Consider the following 23793-nt stretch of genomic DNA (forward strand, 5'->3'; position numbering starts at 1 on the left):
AGAGCAGAAAAAACTGTCAACAAGTAAATACAAACCTACTGTTAGAACTATGATTTGCAGAGCCTTGCATTTATTATTCTTTGTATGGCTCAAAACAGACTTACATGTCATTGTGTTTTGATTCCTTAAAACACACAAAACCAAAAAATAATAGCTCTGATACCAAACTTCATGTCAGTTATTTCTAACTGATAAGGTAATATCATGTTATGGGATCTTTTTAACATTTTAAGAGTTACCACTTGACAACAGTTATGCTAACCTTTTCCACCCTCGTCCGGTTAAGTGGTGTCTGAAGTGTTGCTGATCACGTCCAAATCTGGATTCAGTGCAACTCTTCAGTAATCTGTCACAATAATGTGATGAGTGTTAACAGCTTCTGAACTTAATATTTCAATTTGTTCCTCCACAAGAAGTTTATCATATCGTTACATTTACCTTTGAAAGACATGAAGCTTTAAGTCTCACGAGCATGAAAAATACTGCATATTACACTTATTTAAATCTCCGAAGCTTCTCCACAACAGCAATAACAAATTCCTCTCTGAGCTTATGTTCTCTGGTGTGTTCTCATCACTGTTGACTGTTTTGCGGTGGCCTGTTTATTTGCCTACTAAGCTGTCTTTGTCTTTCTCCTGCGTCCTCAGGACCCTAAGATCTTGTCATCATTCGAGGCCACTGGAAAGACTGAGGCAGACTTGGAGGGTTGCATCATCTGTATCTGCAGCGGCACAGACCTCGTCAACCTGAACTTCATGTTCTTGGTGGCAGACAACCCAGACACAGCCAGGGTAATTACATTTATTTTCAATGCTCAGTGTGTTGGCTCTGTGGTTATGATTTACGGTGTGAAATGGGGAAAAAAAAAAAAAAAATTTTATCTTTGTGTAAAGGTTAGTAGGTGCAAGTCTCTTCAGTGTACATCACCTTTGGAAATAAGTCGATATCTGATCAGCAGAAACATGGACAGAACTAAACGTATTTTTGCCAAATTTCCTAACGCCCTAAGAGGGCAGAGCCATTGATGGTCAGAGGATATTTGTTTTGAAAAAACAAATACACTATGAAATCTGTTTAGTGCTTGGAGTACACCCCTCGTTTATTCAGCATTTTCACATCGCATATAAAAGCCCCCGCCCTCCCAAAAAAACACCTGACACAAATATCAGGAATAAAATAAAATGCCAGGTTAATGGTTAGTCCCAACTCCTTCACAAGAAAAAATTGACTGTGGTTCACACTGATAGACGCGTTCAGAGTGACTCATTTTTCTCACCTCGTCTCTCACTCGCTGTGTCCTTCCGTGCTTTTGCTGTTATTTTCTCATCCTTTTCGTCTAGCTCTCAGCCTCCTTGCTCTTTTTTCCTTTCTTTCACTGTCTATCTCTGTTTTTCTTCCCACTTACCTAGGAGAAAGTCTTGAGAGGAATCTGACCGGCTGAGTAGAGAAACATCTTTCTCTTTCTAGCTCTCAAATTCCAATCTCTTTGTTGGGTGACCATATTTGGATACAGTATTGCAAAAGCACTGGATTCCCTCATGCCGTGAAATCACTCCCTTTCTGATTTGACCACAGACACGACCAAAAATCAATAATAGTTGACTGACCTCTTAATACTCCTACCTTCTCTGTGGCACTCAGCAACAAGGCCATTTGTCCATATTAAAGTAATTTCAGCTGGGCACTGTAGTTTATAAATAAAACAATACTCATTTGTTGGGGGCTATTTTTAACTGCAGATTAATATCATGCAGCACACTCTATGTGACATTGAGTTATTGTGTTCATAACAATGAGGAACATGTCGCCCACTGCAGTGGCGTGGCTAAATGATGTAACTGTATGAGGCTGTGGATACTAGTGTTCTGTAAGACATGTTTAGTTTCGGTTGTTTCATGAGCTTTGTTGACAGTATGAAAAAACTAGAAAATAGTCACATTATTATTTTATTCTCTCACATTTGGTTAGATTACAGACAGCAAAAGAAACTTACAGAGAAAATAGAAGGATTAGAAGTCAACTAATGTATCGGCTTTAGTGATACATCCAGTGTGGGCCAGAGGTTTTAAAGACTCCAAGCCAGAAAGTTCATGAATGACATACAAATGTAATTTTGATGCCAGAGAACTTGTAAACTTGGACAGGATTTGTCCTCCACAATTGTTTGTATTGGAAGATAGTTCACAGTAAAGCAAGTTCACTGGCAGTGACGGAACATAACTAGAATGACTGAAAGTCCCAGCACACTGTAGCTGTAATGAAAATATTCTGAAGTAATGCTTTAAAAGATTTTTAATCTGTCGAAAAATGTCTGCAGTTTGAATCCAGTTTTGTGCCAGCACAGATCTGTTGTTTGGCACCAATGTGTTAGTGTTTATGCAGGTCCCTTGAGGGGGTGTTTTGGTGGTGATGGGTGTTATAAATGATGTTTGGCCTCTGAAGAGCTCAGTGCCACAGGGCTGCTGATGATATTAATGCAAAAGCCTGAAGGTAAACAACAAGCACACACAGATTCAGGTACACGCCCTTGTCTCCCACAAACTAAAACTCATTAATTCCTGCTATTTCTGTCCCCCTCCTACAAAAACACTGTGACACCATGAGCACCTCCCAGTATGGAGGTGGTCCCAAGCAGGAGGCCTCGGGAGATGGCAGTTATTTACATCAGAGACATACATTGGCACAAACACACACACACCCAACAGACTAACTCTGCTGCAGCCGTTATCTTGTTTAATGTTTACAATGATGTCAGTAATAATTTGCGGTGGAAGTGGAGAAGAGGCAGAGCACGTTCAGAGACAGGAAGCCCGGATGGTCAGAATTGTTCACATTATCATCCTCGGTGATGTTTCCGTCCATACTGTCAGCAGCGTGTCCATGTAAAGCTACAGGGCCGTCTCCAGCTGTTTGTTTTATGTCACTGTGCGTAGCCTTGAAAGAGCTCACTGTGTTTACCACTGTGTGCGTGTTTTGGTGTGTGTGTGTGTGTGTGTGTGTGTGTGTGTGTGTGTGTGTGTGTGTGTGTGTGTGTGTGTGTGTGTGTGTGTGTGTGTGTGTGTGTGTGTGCGTGTGTTCGTGATTGCCCTGTACCGGCGCTCATCCATGTGCGAATTAACGAGGCAATTCATTTGCATGTGTTTATTTCCCCAAAGACACTCCCTTCTAAACACAACGCAAACTCTGGATACCCTCTGGGCTGCTGCGCATGTGTGCGTTCCTGTTGGTCAGTGTGTTGAGACTGTGTGTCCTGAGTACTTGTGCTTGTTTGTTTGCAGAAGTGGATTGAGGGTTTGAGGTCAGTGATTCACAACTTTAAGGCCAACAACGTCTGTCCAATGACCTGCCTCAAGAAACAGTGAGTGCATTTTACTGCACACTAGTAATTTCCTCAGCCCTTCGCCCTGAATAGTACAGGATCTTTCCCCAAATATGTGTCATAAATATGCTTCTTTCTCTAATCTGTTGTTCTGTCTTTACTTCCTTCTTTCATTTAGCTGGATGAGAATGTGCTTCCTGACTAATGTGAATGGGAAGATCCCTGTGAGAGGGTAAGTGTTAGTAGATGAGATATTTTGCCAGCTGTTGTGCCATGTTTTTACCAGAATCACTTAGTTCTAGCATAATTCAGTCACCTTGGCTCTTAGCCTGTTCTGTCTTTTCTTCCCTCACTTTCTCATTTACAGCATTACACGGACATTTGCATCAGGGAAGACAGAGAAAGGGATCTTCCAGGCTCTAAAGGATTTAGGCCTTCCAAGTGGAAAGGTTGGACAAAATTGGCTATAAACTGTGGTGGTCAGATGAATCTGTTGTGTTCTTGATTAAAACTGTAAAATTTGTGTTAAAACATTAACAGCTGAAGGAAACAGCTCTGTTTGTAACAATCGGTGGCTTAATTATGATCCACAGAATGATGAGATTGAACCATCAGATTTCACCTTTGACATCTTCTACGCACTCACACAGAAGATCTGTCCTCGCACAGACATTGAGGAACTCTTCAAGAAAATGTGAGTTTCCCTTCTTAACCAGTTGGCACTCTTCTTTGTTACGGTAATTTGTATTGATCTTGTACCTCAAAAATAATAATGCGACAGTAACCAGAACTTACTGTAGTATTACATTGTACTGTACCCATGCTACCCTATGCCTAAATAGAACAATGATATCCACAGTTAACATACTCTCCAAGTGTGAGCTACTGCATCTTGTTGGAAATAATCAGAACAAATGTTTCTGCGCCTGCTGCACTAACTATGTCTGGACAGCCTAACCTGCTTCAACAGTTCACCATTAATTACATTGAGCCTATTGACAACATTTAGAAAAATGATGATGATTAACATGTTACTGAAAGTGTAAAAGTAGGGACTGCTGTGTAATTTAACTGACTCTGAATGGCTATGGGGGTGTCTATTTAAAGAAGCATAACATTTTGTTTTTTTTTTTCTTTTCTAATTAATTTCTTTGCAGCAATGGGAACAAAACTGATTATTTAACTGTAGACCAGTTAGTCAGCTTTCTGAATGAAGTAAGCTCTTTATTATTTATAAACTTCTGTGTATTTGACTTGCCGGTGCAACTTCCCTGCTTTACCCCCATCTCGCTGTGGGTAGAAGTTGTCCTCCAGCCTCGACTGCACATCAGGCGACCCTCAGTTAATAGGCCGGACAAAAGATTTAACTTTCAGTCAGCCTGCAAGGGCAACTTCAACCTACTCCCCTATTCTGCATGCCCAGCCTGCACCCCATTCCCCCATGTTCTCCCTACCGCAGCTTGCCTCCCTGTGTCTGATTGGTGTTGCCATGGTAACGAGGGGGTAGCAGTTTCTATCCTGTTGTTTTCTGCTGTCTATGTCTGTGGCCGTGCTCGTCTGTGTGGCTGAATACCTGCTAAGTCCCTCCACAGCACAGTGGCGTGTGTTGCTTATGCCCAATCCTGTACATCATCTTCTGGAGCCACAGCTTTGGTTAGATTCATTTTCACCAGTCAAGTGGACAATGGCACTATAGAGAAGTAGTGATGCTGTTGATTTTCCAAAGTAGAGCTTCCCCAAACACCACTAACACACAAGATATTCTTGCTTTTAAACACTTACACTTGTTAAAAGAAAAAGAAAATAAAGAAATTTTGTTTTGTACAACCTGTTCAGACCTAAGTGCTCTGTATTTGCAGCTATTCTGATTTAGAATAACAATCTTAAGAAAATTTATATTAGTCCAAATCAGGAAATGATAACGAGCCCTGTTGGCCCTATGTCCCATGTTGCTTGAAGTTGTCCTGTGTGTCAGTACAAAATGTTTGTAGATCGGGTTTGTGTTTGGAAACAATTGTTTTTGTTGACAGTACATAAGTGGATGACTCAGTGTGTACATGTGTTGTTCCACAGAACCAGCGTGACCCGAGGTTAAATGAGATTCTGTTCCCATTCTACGACCCCAAGAGAGCCATGCAGATCATCGAGAAATATGAGCGCGATGAGGAGCTGAAGAAGAAAGGTTAAAAAAAAAAAAAAGGAAGGGGCAGATATTTGAGGCTGTGCTGCCATCTGCCAGTGTAACCCCAAAGCTGCAGTATGAAACACCAGACAATTAGTCAGGTTTTCTGCTGAAATAAGTACTACACTGTGTGCACAATTATTAGGCAAGTTGCATTTTTGAGGATTAGATTTATTATTTAACAGCAGTGCTCTTGGTCAAACCAAAATGTTTATGAACTTCAAACCTCAATATTTAAAGAAGTGAAAGTGAGGATTTGGCTTTTGTACAAAAATATCTGTGTGCAGAATTATTAGGCAACTATTAGTGTGCAGAATTATTACGCAACATCTCACTTGATTATTTTCGTCTGTTAATGTTAGAATAATAAAGAAACAACTCAATTTACAAATAAACATTTTTATCATTTTAAAAAATAAATCACTGACCAATATAGCCACCCTTCTTTTCAATAACACTCAAAAGTTTTCCATCCATGGAGTCTGTCAGTTTCTTGATTTCCTGACCATCAGCTTTTTGTGCAGCAGCAACCACAGCCTCCCAGACACTGTGCACAGAGGTGTACTGTTTTCCTTCACTGTAAATCTCACGTTTAAGAAAGGCCCATAAGTTCTCAATAGGGTTTAGGTCAGGTGAGGAAGGAGGCCATGTCATTATTCTTTCATCTTTAAGGCCTTTACTGGCATGCAGCGGAGTACTTCGATGCGTGAGATGGAGCATTGTCCTGCATAAAAATCATGGTCTTCTTGAAAGATGCAGACTTTTTCCTGTACCACTGTTTAAAGAGAGTTCCTTCTAGAAACTGACAGTAGGTTTGGGAGTTCAGTTTGAGTCCATCTTCCACCCGAAAAGGTCCAATAATAGGTCTTTAATAATTCCAGCCCACACCAGTACCCCAACTCCTCCTTGCTGGCGTCTGAGTCGGAGTGGAGCTCTATGCCCATCGGTGATCCAGCCGCGATCTCAAATCTTAATCTAATCTTAATCTAGTTAATTTGCGTCTTTTTCTCACAACACGTTTCAGAGTCTGTTAAATCTCTTTTCTGGCCCGTTTTGTCTGTTGAAAAGAAGCTGTCTAACAATTGTGCACACCTGATATAGGGTGTTAGTCTCCTAGGGCCACACCCTCCCTCAATGCACAAATGCACATCACCTTGTATGCTGAAATCCAATAGGCAGTCAAATTTATACAGCTTGGAGTTGGCAAATTTGCATTAAAATGACAATATGGTCAAAATACTCATTTCCTTAATAAATGTGCACATAGTGTACAGTCAGTTCATTTCTGCTTCTCCCTACTTATATAAAGACTTGTTTACTGACAGACTGTTAGCTGGTAGTACTGCTACTACATTAACTGAGTATACCTTTGACACTAAATAGTGCCCATCTTCTAGTTCCTCATAAATGTAATTATCATTATAATCAGTGCAAACTGCACAGCAAAAGGTTTGCTCAAATAATCAATTTGTTTCTGTTTGTGTACAAGCTTTTGTCAATAGTGAGCCATTTCTGTCAGCCTCCTGAGTTTAATATCTAGCCAGGAGCCAGCAGTGCACTTAGCAGGGAATCCATCATATGTTAGCAGTTCAGTGAGGACAGCACAATGAGAAATTTCTTCAATCATTGTAATAGTTTTTAAATTAAATTCAAATTTGGCTCAATCAATCAATTTGATCCTAATACTATTAATCTGAAGCAAGAAAGATTGAACCGTTTGTTTTAGAAAGCTGCACCCACCACAGCATCATTCAGAGTTATTCTAGTATGAAATAGAGATGATTCGTTATCTATTCTTCACCAGGTCGTATGTCCAGTGATGGGTTCTGCCGGTACCTGATGTCAGATGAAAATGCTCCAGTTTTCTTGGACCGTCTGGAGCTGTACCAGGAAATGGACCAGCCACTCGCGCACTACTTCATCAGCTCCTCGCACAACACCTACCTGACGGGCCGACAGTTTGGTGGAAAGTCCTCAGTAGAGATGTATCGCCAGGTCCTGCTGTCTGGGTGCAGGTACATAAAGGTGTCATGGTCTGTTAGGATGGGAATGCACATGTAAATGTGTAGCTGCACAAAAACCGTTGTATTTATGCAAAAAGACACACAGACAATACAATCTGTGGATGAGCTGTTCCTCAGTGGTATATGTCAATTGTGGTGGTCAGTGGATGTCTGCATTTACAGTGTTCCTCTGTGCTTTCCTGTCTGGTCAGGTGTGTGGAGCTGGACTGCTGGGACGGAAAAGGAGAGGACCAGGAGCCCATAATCACTCATGGCAAAGCCATGTGCACAGACATCCTGTTCAAGGTGAATTCACGCACCACAGCACAGTGCATGTGCTTTGTTCACATGCAACAGTTGTGACTGCTGCCTCAATATTGTTTCAGAACGTGTGCCTGCCCCCTTGTGTTTAGAGTATGGTTATTGCATCTGTGATGGCCTTTTCCCTCCGATTTCTTTTACTGTATTTTCCTTGTCTTAACTTTTCTTCTTCTCTTTCTCATGTTTAATCATTTTGTTTTTATAACCACCTCTTCTCAAAGGATGTTATCCAAGCAATCAAGGAGACAGCATTTGTAACTTCAGATTATCCTGTTATTTTGTCCTTCGAAAATCATTGCAGGTAGGCATAGTGATTGTGCTTTTGTAATTATTTGTGGCAGTGTTTTATTGAGATCTATATCACATGGACACAATTCATTCTGAGCATTTGTGCATGTGTGTGTTTTCACAGTAAACCACAGCAGTACAAGATGGCCAAATATTGCGAGGAGATCTTTGGTGAATTCCTCCTTAAACAGCCTCTGGAAAACTATCCGGTGAATACTATCCTTCTGACCCAGTGCTTTTTTTTTTTTTTTTTTTTTAAATTACAGTAGTTAAATGTATGTTAATGTTTTCTCTGACAGATTGAACCTGCGCGTCCATTACCCTCTCCCAATGACCTTAAACGTAAAATTCTCATCAAAAACAAACGTTTGAAACCTGAAGTGGAACAGAGTATGTACACAACTTATCTTTCAACTTGTTAAAGATCTGTTTATTGTCACTTCGTCTTTACTGGATGTTGTGATATAAAATGTGTTTCTAATGGACTACAGAACAGCTAGAGGCCTTTAAGAAACACATGGAGGCAGGAGAGACCAACACCCCTGCCATCATTATGGGAGAAGAGAATGAAGAGGAAGCAGACAATGGTGAGTTACATGGTGGTTTACTATATGCTCTGTGTGTGTGTATACAGGTAGAAGTAACATCAGACCTATAACCTCAGGTTATGCCTGCATACATATCTGTAGGAATAACATGCTTATAAAATGCAAATATCAAAGATGTTTTAAATGGTGGTCGACAGCAAGATGATTTGCAAACACTAATTTCAAAAAATCACAACATTTGTAGAATAAACACACTTTTCAAAAATCTGCAAGTGAACATTGCAAACTAAAGATGTGTGACACAGCTTATTTAAATAACGACTAAATTAAATACAGTTTACTGGAAAGAATATGTGCTCCAATATACTTTTTTTTTTTGTGCCGTGTGTGAGTGCAGGAGAAAAAGAGGCTGACGATAAGGATTTGAATTCAGAGGCCCCCAGTCTGTCAGAGGCAACCAGTGAGAAAGACACCAACAGTTTGTCACAAAGCTCAAGGAAAGAGGAAGAACGCAATAACAGTATCAAGAAGGTGGGTTGTCACTTTGAGGATCAAGTGGCCTCTGAAAATACCAAAATTAATGTTTGAGCCCACCACATATCAATAGTGCCTTACAGCAGATGACTGGGGGAGTGAGATTTAGAAAGGCTGTTGTTCTGACAACAAACAAGTGGATGTTGTTTAGGTCAGTGAGAAAGTAGAAGAGTACCATGTCCACCTACTTCTCATTCTGAAACACCCACTGAAACAAAAAAAAGAAGGAAAATGTGGTTAGAAGTGTCTAACAAGTTAAAATGATTACTTTATACAGCTATATTACAGCTTTTTGTTTATCAATGCAGAGAAAAAGAAGGAAATTGTTGTGGATAAGGTTATCTTCCTACTAATGACACATCATCTTGCAAATGATTGATGAGGAATCTGTGTTTTCAGGTACCTGATGATGAAGTGACAGAGATTTCCGAACCCACTGAAGCAACAGATGCAACAGATATCTCTGAGGCATCAGACCAAGACAGTAACAAGAAGGCAAGCATGTCACCCAACTCCTCCTCTCTCACTCTCTCACGCACACACACACGCACACGCACACACACACACACACACACACACACACACACACAGTCGCTACATAGTACAACCCTAACATTGTGAATGTGTACCTTTCCTGTGCAGGGTGGGGAAGTGGCAGAGGACTCTGAAGAGGCGCTGATAGCTCAGTATACTTATGTAGGAGCCACCACTAACATCCACCCTTATCTCTCAGCCATGGTGAACTACGCACAGCCTGTCAAGTTCCAGAGTTTTGATGTGGCAGAGGGTGAGTTGCACCCTCTTTTTAATTATCCTATACTATGGCCATGATATGAATGAATACAGATATCTGGGACTGAACTAATGTCATTCAAAAAACTTACTCATATTTTTGTTTTAGCATCTTTGTACTATATAATTTACTGTGAATAAAAGCAAAATGCTTAAAATGTAATTTTCCTTTGCACGAACTATGACCTGTGCTGTCGATGCCAAATACAACTAATGCATTTTTGTCTCTTAGAGAGGAACATCCACCATAACATGTCATCTTTCAATGAGTCTGTTGGCCTCGGTTATCTGAAGACTAATGCCATAGAATTTGTCAAGTATCCTTTGAACTGTGACACCAGTCAATTGAAGTGCATTTTTCTGAATATATTAATATGGACATTCCAGTTATATAGGGACATGATAGTTCATAGTGACATCAACACACCCATATATATCTTGCAAAATCCCACAAGACCCTCTTAGGAACACGGTTGTCTACAAAACACATTTACACTGGATGGCCTAACTCCTTTGATTCCTCCACTAATCTTGCAGTGGTTCAATGTCCAGAACAGTGTCCACCTTTCTCCACCCTGTTGGATATGCTTTCCCCTGGAGCCTACACAGTGGGATATCCCAGTAACTGGGGCACACCTTCTAGTTCCCATTTTTAAACATGGAAACCACCACCCTGGTCTGCCATTCCCCAAGCATTGTCTCTGACAACCATGTGACACTGAAGAGGTTTGTCAGCCAAGACAGTCCAATTAATGTCCATAGACTTCAGCATCTTGAATCCCATCCACATCACCTTGCCACTTCTTAACTACCTTAGAGATCTCTATCAGAGATAAGAATGAGGCTTCCCTGAGTCTAAATAAAGGTTAAAAAACACCCCTCCAGCTTTGTCAATCATTGTCCATGTGAGCGTAGAAAGTCCCCAACAAAACTACTGCACCCCTTGTTCCTTCTCTTTCCAGGACCCTAGCCATAGACTCCAAGGATGCCAGATAAGATCACATTTATCCCTACACCTGCCTGGTGCAACTCACCCTCACCGTCTCTGGAATAAGACAGAATTCAGCCCCTCTCCAGGAGTTTACTTTGAGGCTGTGCTATGTGTGGAGGAGAGCCCAACTACCCTAGGGGAGTCTTATTAGACATTCCTAGAACTCATCTGCCTTGCACTCCAGCTGACTGCAATGCTTATCCCTCCAGGATTGTGGCTCCAACTGCATGGGTCAAGGTCTGGCCACCAGACATTTAGTTTGCTGCCCCTCCTGGGTCTGGCTTCAAGACAGAGCCCTGGTTTCACTAATCCAGGCAAAGTAACAATTCTTTAAAAAAAAAAAAAAGTCCTTCATTGCTGTTCCGCAAATTGCTCTTCGTCTGGCCCATCCCCAATTTGGGAGAGCCTATGTAGGGTTGTGACAACACAGCCCCAAGAACGCTAAGGCACATAAAACCTTCCACCATGTTCAGGAAGCGATTCAGAGACAGGTGGCATAGCTTTGTCGCTTTCTGGTAAAATCAGAGTTTTAAGGTCACCTAAATAAGAAGTGGTAGGTCAGGGCTGATGTTTTTCAGACATAAAACTGGAGACCTCTAGGGGCCAGTGTGCCTTTGGACTGTGTATGTGTGTGTGACACTCGTACACTTTTCATCCCTCTCTCTCTCTCTCCCTCCTGCCCTCCAGTGGGACTGCTTGACCCAAGCTGTTCACACTAAAAATAGTCCTGCAGTCTGTTTGATGCACCCACATGCACTCAAATCAAACACACATGTGCTGGAACACACATGGTCTCCTCTATTTTTTTTTTTTTTTTTTTTTTTTCCTGAGCGTCAGTGCAGCTACAACAAGCGTCAGATGAGCCGTATCTACCCCAAAGGGGGCCGGGTGGACTCCAGTAATTACATGCCTCAGATCTTCTGGAACGCAGGCTGCCAGATGGTCTCACTGAACTTCCAGACCCCAGGTACCACAACACGTAACCTCTGACCTTACACACACCCATACAAATACACCATATACAATGTGTGTCTATGTTACAAACACATGCAAACATACAGTGACCTTCTGACCTTATTCACACATCATAAACTTGTTAAAACATGCATATATAGCTTAGGACGAACATGGAGCCACATTCAGTCAGTCCTCTACAACCCACCAACTTGCACATGTACACATGCAAAGATGACGAGCATAACATGAACAAAACAGGCATTATTGCACATTTTCTTAGTTACTTCCAGGTAAACCAATACATAATTTGAATGAACTAAATCTTTAAAGGAAAAAAGTAGATTGAGCAAAAAGTAGATTGAGCAAATTATCATATTTGTGACATAGAAATCTATCATGCACCTCAATCAACCATTGTTCTACATAAGCATTGACACTCCGCCTGTGGAGACAATCCAGTTACTTCTTAGTTCCTAAAATGGTATGGATGACTTTTTTTTTTCATACTATCACACTGTTTCACACATTTCCAAACTGCCGCTCCCACATACTTACCTATACTGTGAGTGATGCCTGTTGTACCACAGCTGTTGCCCTATATCCAGAGGCGCGGGGTCAGACCATATGGCCGGCTGGGAGAAGGGCATGTGCAAAGCTGGAGGGGGAGGTCACATGATTTGTAGTTTCTGTGATGGAGAAATAAAAGGTTTTGAGGGGAGGAAGAGTTGGCAAAAGTTAAACCATTGACCAAGTAAAATCTTCACAGCTAAAGATTTGGATAAACTCAAATGTTTATTGTTTAGAAACTTAATGTTTGTGCAAGTAATGTGAGAATCTGATGTCTGTGTCTCATCTCATCTTCTAAACACCGCTCACACTGTCCTCTCTCTTAGACCTGGCCATGCAGCTGAACCAGGGAAAGTTTGAGTACAACGGCTCCTGTGGGTTAGTACAGCTCCTCACTCCTGTCCTTAGCTCATTCCCATTCATCCTGTCTGTCCTATTCCTCTTTCTCCTCCCCTCTCTGAAGCTCATCAATTAAAGCTTGTCACATCTTATTACTGGTTGCTAGCGGCAACTGTAGGTGCTGTGTGTCCTGAGAGCCAATGAGTGCTTTGGAGTAGTGAGCTCCTCCTCAGTTGCCTCTGAGGCTCTCTGCAGTCATCCATCTCTTCCTCTCTCCATCTTTGTCTTCATCCCTCGGTTCTAATACAGTCCCTGAGGGCAGAGATTTTACTGCTAATGCTGGAAATCTTGTGTAGGGAGACCAGGGCTTTTGCAGAAACCCATTATAACTAATGCCTCTCCGATGGCCCTCGATTAACATACACCCCCAAACACAGAACCTACATTCTATTTTTACTTCAGATCATTTAATTGATAATAAATATCTACAGAAACAGAATATTTCATCATTAGTTTAAAAGTTTATGTAACATTCCCATATTTAATCTTAAAGGTAGATTCATTTTGTGTGCATTTTTTCTCTTTCTGTTGTGTGTGCGTCAGCTACCTGCTGAAGCCTGACTTCATGCGGCGGTCAGACAGGATGTTTGATCCGTTCTCAGAGACGCCGGTGGATGGTGTCATCGCTGCAACCTGCAGCGTTCAGGTCAGGTCATCTAGCACTACAATCACCAAAGAAAGCTGTTAAATCCTACAGATGAAAATTAAAAAAGATAATAAAGTGTAAATATACCACCATTTATACAAGGGGTAGTTTAGTACTGTGTTGTGCCCTATTTCCAAGAGACGCTTATATTTAGTTTTATTCCTCTTTTGCTTAACTTAACTGTAAAAGTGCTTTTGTGATATTACACATATGGATGTAGGTATTCATATGAAAACTTAAATAGGATGCAAATTGTGCTTCACTGCACCTCATACCTACTTTGATCTAATCATAGTGAATAATTACTCTGGTTGTCCTCCCTGTCACTTCAGGTGTTTTCTGGGCAGTTTCTGTCAGACAAGAAAATTGGCACCTACGTTGAGGTTGACATGTATGGGTTGCCAACAGACACTATCAGAAAGGAGTTTCGCACACGTATGGTGATGAACAATGGACTGAACCCTGCCTACAACGAGGAGCCCTTTGTCTTCAGAAAGGTAGTGAGAAGGGTGGGAGGGAGATATTGGGCGAGGAGAAGGAGGGTTTGTTGTCGTACATAATAAAAACAAATGTTCTTCATATATTTAAATCCTTTTAATGTTGTTTGCACTGTGATGAAAACTGTGATATTTGAACAGTAGAGGAAGAAGAGAGGATTTGAACTGGAACAAGAGTCTCAGGGACAAAGGAAGCCACTCATGCTGTCCTTTCAACAGGGATAGAGAAAAGGAAGGAAGCAGATGGAAGAGACATATCGAAGGTGGCTGTGTTCTGGTTCACAGAAAGGAGAAAGGGTCAGAAATACAAGACAAATCAAAGAAAGGAACAACAGAAAACAGATGAACAATTAGAGATGGAGGAAAGAGAGAAAATGAGATAGATTGAATATAGCAAAAAAAAAGAGAGAAACATGCTGCTCTCAGCAAAACAAGTCTCTCAGCCATGACTGTGACTCCAGCTTCTTAACACACACCATCAATCACAGCCTGCCGCAGTGCTGCTCTGCTCACACACACACACAAACTTATAGTACTATGAAAGAGGGCATCATAGAGAGCTGCTGCCAAGACTCGTTTCTCACATTCATACACACACACACACACACACACACACACTCTGAACTGCACATACAGACACAAATGCCCTAAACACTATCAGGACTTGTGCATACACTGCACCGTCAAGATGACTCAGCAAACAATATACACCAGTACTCACACACGGTACATCAGCAAAGCTACGTCAGTGTAAGCGTACACACAAGTGGGTGCTTCTGCTCATTCATCTCTACTGAGTATTCTTCAGCCTTATCTCTTACCTTTCCCTTCGTCTAGGTATTAATCATCCTCCACTCTCCATTCGCTTATCTCCACACACACACAAGGCCAGTTAAGACTCACTCCTTCGCTCTTTCTTCCCCCAAAGGTTTACACACAAAAGCCACAAAGTTACATACACACACACATAAACATATACAACATATACTCCCTGGATGTGTGGTAGTTGTGGAGATAGCCTTGTCAGTAGTCAGATATGTTGTTTTGCTCTATCACACCTTTTCCCAATATCACTTTGTGACTGTGTTTCAGTTTCATCCTTGACCTTCCTCCTTTTGATACCGTTTCTACATTAGCTTAAAGAGACATCACTTTACCGCAATGACTACAGAATAGTTTGTCATTTACTTTACTTTTCACAGCAGAATGAGTTCAGTAGACTTCCCACAGTTCCATAGGGCCGACTCCTGACTGTCTCACTTTTTGTCCTCACACCCCTTTGTCTTCCCTCTGTTCTCATCCCATCTTTCTTTTTTTTTTTTCTGGTTCCTTCTCCCTCCCACCCTCTATTCCCTTCATCCCTCCCTCATAGGTGATCTTACCCGATCTGGCTGTACTGCGCATCGCAGTCTACGACGACAACAACAAGCTGATTGGCCAGCGCATCCTGCCTCTGGACGGCCTGCAGGCTGGTTACCGTCACATCTCTCTGAGGAACGAGGGCAACAAGCCCCTGTCATTACCCACCATCTTCTGCCAAATCATCCTCAAGACCTACGTGCCCGACGGTTTCGGAGGTGAGGGGAACAGGAACACACACATATTAATTACCAAACTTTATATTGCTGGATGTTCATCAATGCACAGAATTACAGGTTAGTTTCATATGGAAATTGTTGCCTCAGTTTATTCATGGCTGATAGTAAAGTGGCTTCTGTAACCTATAGGGAGAGAAATGAAAAAGAAAAGCATTGCAACTCTCTCTCCTGCTCACTTTGCCTTGGGTTAGGTTGGTTTGAACATTTGGAGTAATGGCATGGCACAAACGATTATAACAGTGATTCTGCAGTAATAGTTTAAAACAGGCAGACGCATACAAATGAGCAGGACAATTGGAGTTGTCATTAAATAAAGCCAAGGGGCTTGGGCTGGGGAACCATTAACTTTCTTCTATAAGATCTGCTGCCGGAATCACTTCTCTACCAGACACACACACAGCACTTTACTTAGAGCTCAGAATAAGTTCCTGTCCTGAAGTAGCCCTGCTGTTTAAACACAAAAGTGAAGATCTTTACTAGTGTGCTTTCTCTGTTATTTTAGCATGGAAGAAGAAGATCGTTCTAATTAGCTGGACACTGTGTTTACTGGCTCATACACCTTAAATCTCTGATTTCATATTATCATTTTATTTTCTCATTCTTTCACTATTAGCAACCCTAAAGTAAAATACTATGCTATGTCAAAAGGAAGTGGTTGAGCTATGGCTCGTTACAGAACTGGAAGAAAAAAAGCTGTTACTCTTTAAATTAAAAGATAGATATTCAGCCTAACAATCAATCCTCTCTTATTAATGAATGTTTTGTGTGTTTCAGCTATTGTGGATGCTCTGTCAGATCCAAAGAAGTTCTTGACCATAGCTGAGAAGAGGGCTGACCAGATGAAGGCACTGGGGATTGACACGGTACATGGCAACAAGCATGCGGACACACACTTTAGATCAATTCATTCATTCATTTCCTGGAGACTTACTCTAACCTTAACCAAACATAACATTAAATCAGGTTGTCTTTTTAAAATTCATTGATTTACATGATTTGCATGTACCTTCTCAGTCCCCACAAGGAAGCAGGTGTGAATGTGTAAACAGGTTTTGGTCCCCACAATATAGGAGAAACAACCATACATACACACACATTTCCTTGTGGGGACTTAACATTAATGTAATTAATGTATTTCTTACATTGTGACAACCGACACCTGTTTATAGACTTATCATGGGCACCACCATGTAAATCATCCACTTTAGACTGACTATCTGGTTTAAGATTAGGGTTAGGTCTCTAGGAAATGAATGTAAAACAATGTAAAGTCCCCACAAGGAATGAAAACAAATGTACACATACCAGCGTCTGGTCCCATAATGTCTTCTTAAACCTCAAACAGCCTTTTTGAGTTGTGCAATCTGGCTTAAATGTCCTCACATTGATGGAATCAAACAAAAATCTGTCCTCACAACGTAATAAAGACACACAGATGAAACTTCAGTTTAAGAAACACAAGTTCAAAAACAACACTAGACTACTAGAAAGTGTTAACTAAGTATAGGTGAACTCTGTAGTTAGGGGTGATTCATACAGTAAAAATATTACTTTCCTCTTAAAGCTGTCCTTTCTCTGTTGTAGAACGACATAGCAGATGTTCCCAGTGGAAGCTCAAAAAATGACAAGAAGGGAAAGGGTAAAGGAGACACAGTAAAGGCCAGTGTGACACCGCAGGCAAGCTCGGACATGGGCCAGACCTCCAATGCTGCCCAAAATAACACAGCAGAAACCAAGAAAGGTATATACTCACATAAATACAAGAAACAAATACTGTACATAGGCACAGTGTGTAAACAAGAGTTAAAATATAATCTTTCTGTTTCAGATTCTGCACTTGTGCCTAACGTCAGCATTGATGACTTAAAACAAATGAAGGTTGGTTACATCAATATTAGTCTGTGCCTGATGAAATACCTCACAGAAGTAACTACTTTACTGTATTCAAATGGCCAAAGGCTTCTCTCAACATGGCCTGTACAAGATAACTACATATGCTCCTCTCCCACTGCAGACGTACCTTAAGTTGATTAAAAAGCAACAGAAGGAGCTCAACACTTTAAAGAAGAAACACTCAAAGGTGAGTGACTGATTGATGCAGAGCTGTCTGCTGATAATGCAAACAAGATGCTGTTTATAAAGGATAATTATTGATGCTCAGAGGGACAGAAACAGAACAAAGGATCAAGGCTTAGGTGCCCACAATGTGATGAATACCAGGTGACACACACACACACACACACACACACACCCATACCCATAATTAATGTTTTGTAAGAAATTAGACTTGCTAAAGGCCCCTTTCCTTTGACCAGCACTCACCATGGTCTCTATGGTGAGTGCTGGCTCATTCTTAATGGCAGATTGATTATCATAGTGTTGAGTCGTTTTGCACATGTATAACAGTACCATCCAGACCCATCTGTTGACTGAATAAATATGGCTCATTACCCAGGGTAGTCAACAGCAATGTGCATGTTTTTAAAATAATAACTTTTACATACTGCACCTGCCAGGTTGCTTTCAAATTCAGTTTGAGGCTTAGCAGTCGTATGTAATTATGGAGTAGGTGCAAGTCAAAACTGCACTTCCACAGTATATATACAAAGGGATACAGGATTTCGTCCCCCCCACAACAGGATCAGAATGTAATGCAGAAAGCCCACTGCAGCCAAGTGGACAAGTTGGTGTCTCTGCACGATAAGGAGAAGACAACCCTGGAGAAACTATTAGAGAAAGCCATCAAGAAACGAGGGTAAGTGAAACACATTTAACGTCAGCAACACCAGCCAGGTTTACTATGTGCTTGAGCTGAAATGTAAAAATACCATTTTTGGCCACAATGTTTGATGGAAACCTTTTCAAGGACACAATTTTTTAACCATCCAAATATTTTCCTCTTGACTTGCATGGTCCTTAATTGTCACTTTTATGTATGTGATTTTCATCCAGAGAAAACAACTGCCAAGAGCTGAAGAAGGAGACAGAAGATAAGATCCAAACTCTAGTCACAGATCACAAAGTCAAAGTAAGATTTATCTATGGTGGTGACAAGTGCCTTACTGTAGCTGTGTATAACTGACTGAGGTGTGTACATGACGTGTGCATGCAGATAAAGGACATCACAGCACAGCACACCAAAGAGTGGTCGGAGCTAATCAGCAGTCACAGCAGTGAGGAGCAGGAAATGAAGGACAGCCATGTCACACAGCAGTGTGAGCACCTCAAGAAACTCCTGGCCGGTGTCCAGGAGCAGCAGACCATGCAGCTCAAACTCATCCATGAACGGTGAGGTGCACGTGCGCACGCACACACACACACACACCCATATTGGCATATCTACTGTAGGTGATATACAGCTACTGTTGTTGTACATAGTTGTAATCAGATGTCCTTACAGTTCATGTGGATTTTGGTTTCCTGATTTTAGGCAAAGCAAAGAAATGCGAGCCAACCAGGCCAAGGTGTCCATGGAGAACAGTAAAGCCATCAGCCAAGACAAGACTATCAAAAACAAGGCTGAGAGAGAGAGGTGGGTCACACACAATGTATACTGTGCCTTTTATCATGTATTTATTTACTTGCTGGTTTGCTGTTGAATTTTGATGTGACAATCGTTGTACGGTATTTGTATTATCAGGGTCCCTTCATTCATCCTAGTTTTATACTTTATCCTATTTATTCTTTTTGCTCTTTAGGAGAGTGCGAGAATTAAACAGCAGCAACACCAAGAAGTTCTTGGATGAAAGGAAGAGGGTACGTTATTCACTGCTTTTATTATTTAGCAGGAAATACTCCAGGCATGATTAAACACTAACAAAATCTTTTTGTGCTTTAATGTTCTAATATTAATTAACTTGTGATAGACCAGACTTATCCAATATGTATGGTGGGTGACAGGGTTGGCATTAAAAATACACTAATGGATTACCTTAACAATACATTTTCTAAAATATATAGGTGACACTAAAACAATGTGGATGAAATTGCGCTGATGTTTTCAGTTATCTTAATTCAAAGTTTCAAGAATAAAAACATATATATACATCAGTCTAATCAATCCTAAACCAGTGTGTTCAGTGGTATTTATCTGACTACTAATCAGAGCTTGAAACTCAGACTGAATGGTTGTAAATGTATCACCTGCAGCTGGCCATGAAGCATCAGAAGGAGATGGAGCAGCTTGAGAAAAATCAGAGGGAACAGCTGGAGAAACTGGAGAAGTTCAATGAGCAGGTAAAGCACTAAATGAACTTGATTTTAGAAGAAAACAACTGGAGATAATTGGCCTGTCTTTAGCTGAGTGTTCTTCATTTGAACTGCTAAAACGTCTAACCACAGCCTTTATTCGACACACAAACCCAAACATCTTTCTGTTTATGGATATTGTTGCTCCAGTGGCTTTGTAAGTGTAAATGAAACCTGTAGCTGGGGATTAGTGCAGCTTGCTGCTGATTCCTTCCGTGGATAATGGCAGCAGTTTGTATCATTTGTGATGTAAACAGTAATTAGTTTTGCAGGAAGTCTTCCACATAGCTAACATCTGAATTGTCCAAAGGGACTCCAAAGACAAAAAGCAATTCTGCTCCCAAAGAATAAACACAAAGTCCCTATCAGAAAATCAGTCTCAGCTCATGAAACAACTTTTCTTCTTACACACGTATTGCTATTGTTCAGCATTGCTGATTTTACAATGTCTTTTCACTACAACACTTGAGTAAACCATATCTCGCTGTCCTTTTTTAAAATTGTACACGACAAATATAAGAAATTACATGAAAGCATAGTCCATAAGGTTTTTGAAGGCTTCGTGCCTCCATTTTTCCAATTTATTTTTCCATTTGTCACACTCCATTACCTGTACATGTTTTACATTTATACACATATCCATTTGTTTTTTAATATGATTTGCTTCTTCCGGCACAGCTTTTGAAATCACACCATGCAAACAAACAGGTTCAAGGTAGGCATCTCCATCTCACTCAGCTCTACCTCTGATACCGCCTCCCTCGCAGTATCACCTTCCTATCAGTGCATCACTTCGTGATCATGTTTCCTCATCTTTCTTTACCTTCTGCCTCTGTCATGTTGGTTTTTTTTGTTGCATTGGTTTTCTGCTGAGCCAATTTAAATGTGTAATCTTCTGTCATTAAATGACTACTATAATGAGCACTCTTAGAGTGAATCACCACTGAGTAAAGCAGGGGGAAAAAATACAACACAAGCCACCACTTTGAAGAAACTGCAAGATTTATAAAAAGTGATTCATTTCCTTTTGTACTGGGAAATCACATTCCTACATTTTGAATCTGCAGCTCTCAGGGTGTCAGCACTGCCAACCAGCAGCTCAAGTCATTTATCACTGTGACTTACCAGTTATTACTAAGCAAAAACCTCCAGCTCACAACCACTGTGCTATCACTCCAGCTCATAATCGCTTTCATACTGTGTGACAGTGTCTCACTGCAGACATTTTGTGGCAACCATTATATGTCACTCTTACTAAGTATACAGTTATAATACCTGCAAAAGCACTTGGGGTTTGGCACCAAACAGAAAGACTTATTGTTGAGGTAGAAACAAATGTGTCACTGATCAACTGATGAGCAATATTCAGAACGTAAAACAACATATTTACACATGGTAATAAAAGACAAAAGGTGGAGCCACTGCAGTGTTACAGGTCTGCATTCAGTGTGAGGTAAACTAATGTATGCAAAGGTTTGGACACTCCTGTGCAAATTACATATTTGTATTATGTAATTAAATATTTGTGTTGTCAAAATACAGTCCCTAAATTAAGAAGTGGAATTTCTAATCTTGGTTAAAAATAAATTTAGAATGTGTAACGTATGGTTTTGAAACTGAAAAATAGGAATCAAATATCTGAATATCAAATATGTCTGAAAAATATGCATCATTCTATTTATTGTTACAAATCTGTGTCTTCAAAGTTGTCAGAAGAAACTATACCTTCATCATTATGTCAACATTGGAAGCAAAATAAGTGGCTGTGGGCAGGCTGACTGCTACAGTGGGCCAATAATCCAAACTAGCCCTCAAAATCCAACACATGCTACTTCAGGAAATACAAGCTGAAGCATCTGTAACAGACTTCACGTCCCCTGTTGTGAACATCATTGAAAATCTGTGGGTAGATCTAAGACATGCTGTGTGTGCCAGACACTAAAAATAACACAGAACTTGCAAGTGAGCTGCAGAAAGAATGCCAGAAAAAATCCAGAGCAGAGCCTCTTAACTGGCTGCAAACATTGCTTGCATGTCGTGATATCTGCTAAAAGGGGGTTTACTACAGTACTAAGCTCAAACTACTGCACATGCCACAATTACCGCTATTTCTATTTTTAACGTTCAAGAAATAAATATTAAAAGTGCATTAACATTGGAAGAAAGCTGTGTTGGCTGCAGGGGTTGTATTTATTTCACTTCCATTTACTTTTCTCTTTACCAAAATTAACAAAATGTGGAATTTGCACACAGGTGCCCAAACATTTGCTTAAGACTAGTTTCTATGTTTGCACAAATATGTATTATGTCTCTTTAAAGGCCAAGGACATGCAGCAGATGGCGAAGCTGGAGGAGGAGATGGACCGCAGACCTGCCACAGTGGTGTAAGCGACTGAGTCTGACACAAAAAAATAAAAAACCATAAGTATACTCATACACAGGTGCAGAAACACTCCACCATGGACAACTCTCTTCAACCAAGACGAAATCCCTGTTTGTATTACTGTCTCTGTGTTTTCCTGCCATGTTCACATACAGTAGCCCTTCCCACTACTCAGCTGTTGTTCCTTCACTCCTTCTTTATACCACTGAGCCATGGGTGCTTATCACTGTCTGACAAGGGGTTTAACCACTCATCGAGAAAATGTTACTAAGTCGAACAACAGAGTCAAACACGTTCCCCGATTCACTGTACATAGATTTAATTTTTTTAATCACTCTCACTGTTCTCTGCATCCTCTGAGCAACACAACTGCAACTATTGGTGGACACGTTGATACAACACAAACAGGATCAGTCAAGATCGGATAAAGCAGACATCTGTGCCCTCTGACGTGTTTTTTTTTTTTTTTAAATCAGTACCCAATGAACCACACCAGAAACAGTGTGGAAGAGGAGAGAAGAACATGTATAAGCATTCTGTGTTATTTCAGCACAAATGAATAAACTTTGTGAAATACACTGTATGACACACACACACACACACCAGTCCTGTCCTGACATAACAATGTGGAAAATGTAGCAATGCACTACTGTAGGTTTTCTGTATTTCAATAAGAATGTATTTAATACAAAAGAAATCTCTGCATGAAGGAGTGGCAATAAAGGGATCACAATGGATAGATGTTCACCTTGATTATTACGGCCAATTTCGCAGTCAAATTTGTTTTTCTTCTTACTGGGAAATTCACAAAAGATGGTATAATAGCCGATTCATTTGCACTTGGAAATTACATTTCAGTTTCTCAAATTTTCTTATGCTCAATTTTCACAGGTTTACAATTGCAAAAGACTTTAATACTTCATTCTATACTTCTAATCTGGACCTCGAACTCACACGTACTAAGGATGGACACTATACCTCAAGGTTTAGGGTGTAAAAAATTCTCAGGAGATTTTACAGCAGCACCTAAAAGAACGTACATAATATTACAGTAATGGTAACTAAAATGTGGTGTTTTTATGCCTTTGATGTAATGATGAAAGTTATTGTACTTGTACTTGTTATTGTTAACCGAGGCAATGATATTTAGTTGTTACCACACCTAACTGAAAATATATAACTGCAAGTCTCACCAGTTTAATACTCAGTAAGACTGAAGTGACGTGTTCCCTTAATAGTTTCTTGACTGCACCTTAGCAACCTCAGCTTGTAGTTCTCATTGTTCTCATGCTGGGCTTTGGTCAGGAGAGATCTGGCAGAATGACCGTGACAAAGCCTGCAACATGGCTGCCCCACGCTGTCCACATCAGGAGTATCAGACGAGGTCTACCTCTGGTCCCAAATGGTTCCCTTTAAATGTAACAGCTTGTGGGGAAAAGGTCTAAGGATGCAGTATAGTAATCAGCCCTGCCAACACTGCTGGACAAAAAGCCACTGCAATGAATTGTCCTCTTGTGTCT

The 23793-nt window shown here is 40.6% G+C and overlaps 1 protein-coding gene across 4 annotated transcripts in view; it reads left to right on the plus strand.

Moving 5' to 3' along the window:
- Positions 1-22301, plus strand: part of plcb4b (phospholipase C, beta 4b) — a 58675-nt gene extending 36374 nt beyond the window's left edge. For all 4 annotated transcript variants that reach the window (XM_026318276.1, XM_026318275.1, XM_026318273.1 and 1 more), the window contains 34 exons: positions 648-791; positions 3279-3358; positions 3498-3551; positions 3687-3768; positions 3913-4013; positions 4477-4534; positions 5393-5501; positions 7306-7516; positions 7717-7810; positions 8047-8126; positions 8238-8322; positions 8413-8503; positions 8605-8700; positions 9059-9192; positions 9595-9690; positions 9838-9982; positions 10220-10304; positions 11821-11945; positions 12829-12880; positions 13445-13547; positions 13880-14044; positions 15417-15621; positions 16417-16505; positions 17227-17383; positions 17471-17520; positions 17657-17722; positions 18282-18397; positions 18595-18670; positions 18755-18930; positions 19073-19174; positions 19341-19398; positions 19792-19878; positions 20569-20605; positions 22210-22301. In XM_026318276.1, coding sequence (XP_026174061.1) covers positions 648-791; positions 3279-3358; positions 3498-3551; positions 3687-3768; positions 3913-4013; positions 4477-4534; positions 5393-5501; positions 7306-7516; positions 7717-7810; positions 8047-8126; positions 8238-8322; positions 8413-8503; positions 8605-8700; positions 9059-9192; positions 9595-9690; positions 9838-9982; positions 10220-10304; positions 11821-11945; positions 12829-12880; positions 13445-13547; positions 13880-14044; positions 15417-15621; positions 16417-16505; positions 17227-17383; positions 17471-17520; positions 17657-17722; positions 18282-18397; positions 18595-18670; positions 18755-18930; positions 19073-19174; positions 19341-19398; positions 19792-19878; positions 20569-20605; positions 22210-22286 — 3486 coding nt within the window. In that variant the 3' untranslated portion in view covers positions 22287-22301. The remainder of the gene's footprint in view (positions 1-647; positions 792-3278; positions 3359-3497; positions 3552-3686; positions 3769-3912; positions 4014-4476; positions 4535-5392; positions 5502-7305; positions 7517-7716; positions 7811-8046; positions 8127-8237; positions 8323-8412; positions 8504-8604; positions 8701-9058; positions 9193-9594; positions 9691-9837; positions 9983-10219; positions 10305-11820; positions 11946-12828; positions 12881-13444; positions 13548-13879; positions 14045-15416; positions 15622-16416; positions 16506-17226; positions 17384-17470; positions 17521-17656; positions 17723-18281; positions 18398-18594; positions 18671-18754; positions 18931-19072; positions 19175-19340; positions 19399-19791; positions 19879-20568; positions 20606-22209) is intronic.
- Positions 22302-23793: the final 1492 nt, after the last annotated feature.

The sequence above is a fragment of the Mastacembelus armatus genome, chromosome 24 (genome assembly GCF_900324485.2).
Source record: "Mastacembelus armatus chromosome 24, fMasArm1.2, whole genome shotgun sequence".
Taxonomy (NCBI): Eukaryota; Metazoa; Chordata; class Actinopteri; order Synbranchiformes; family Mastacembelidae; genus Mastacembelus; species Mastacembelus armatus.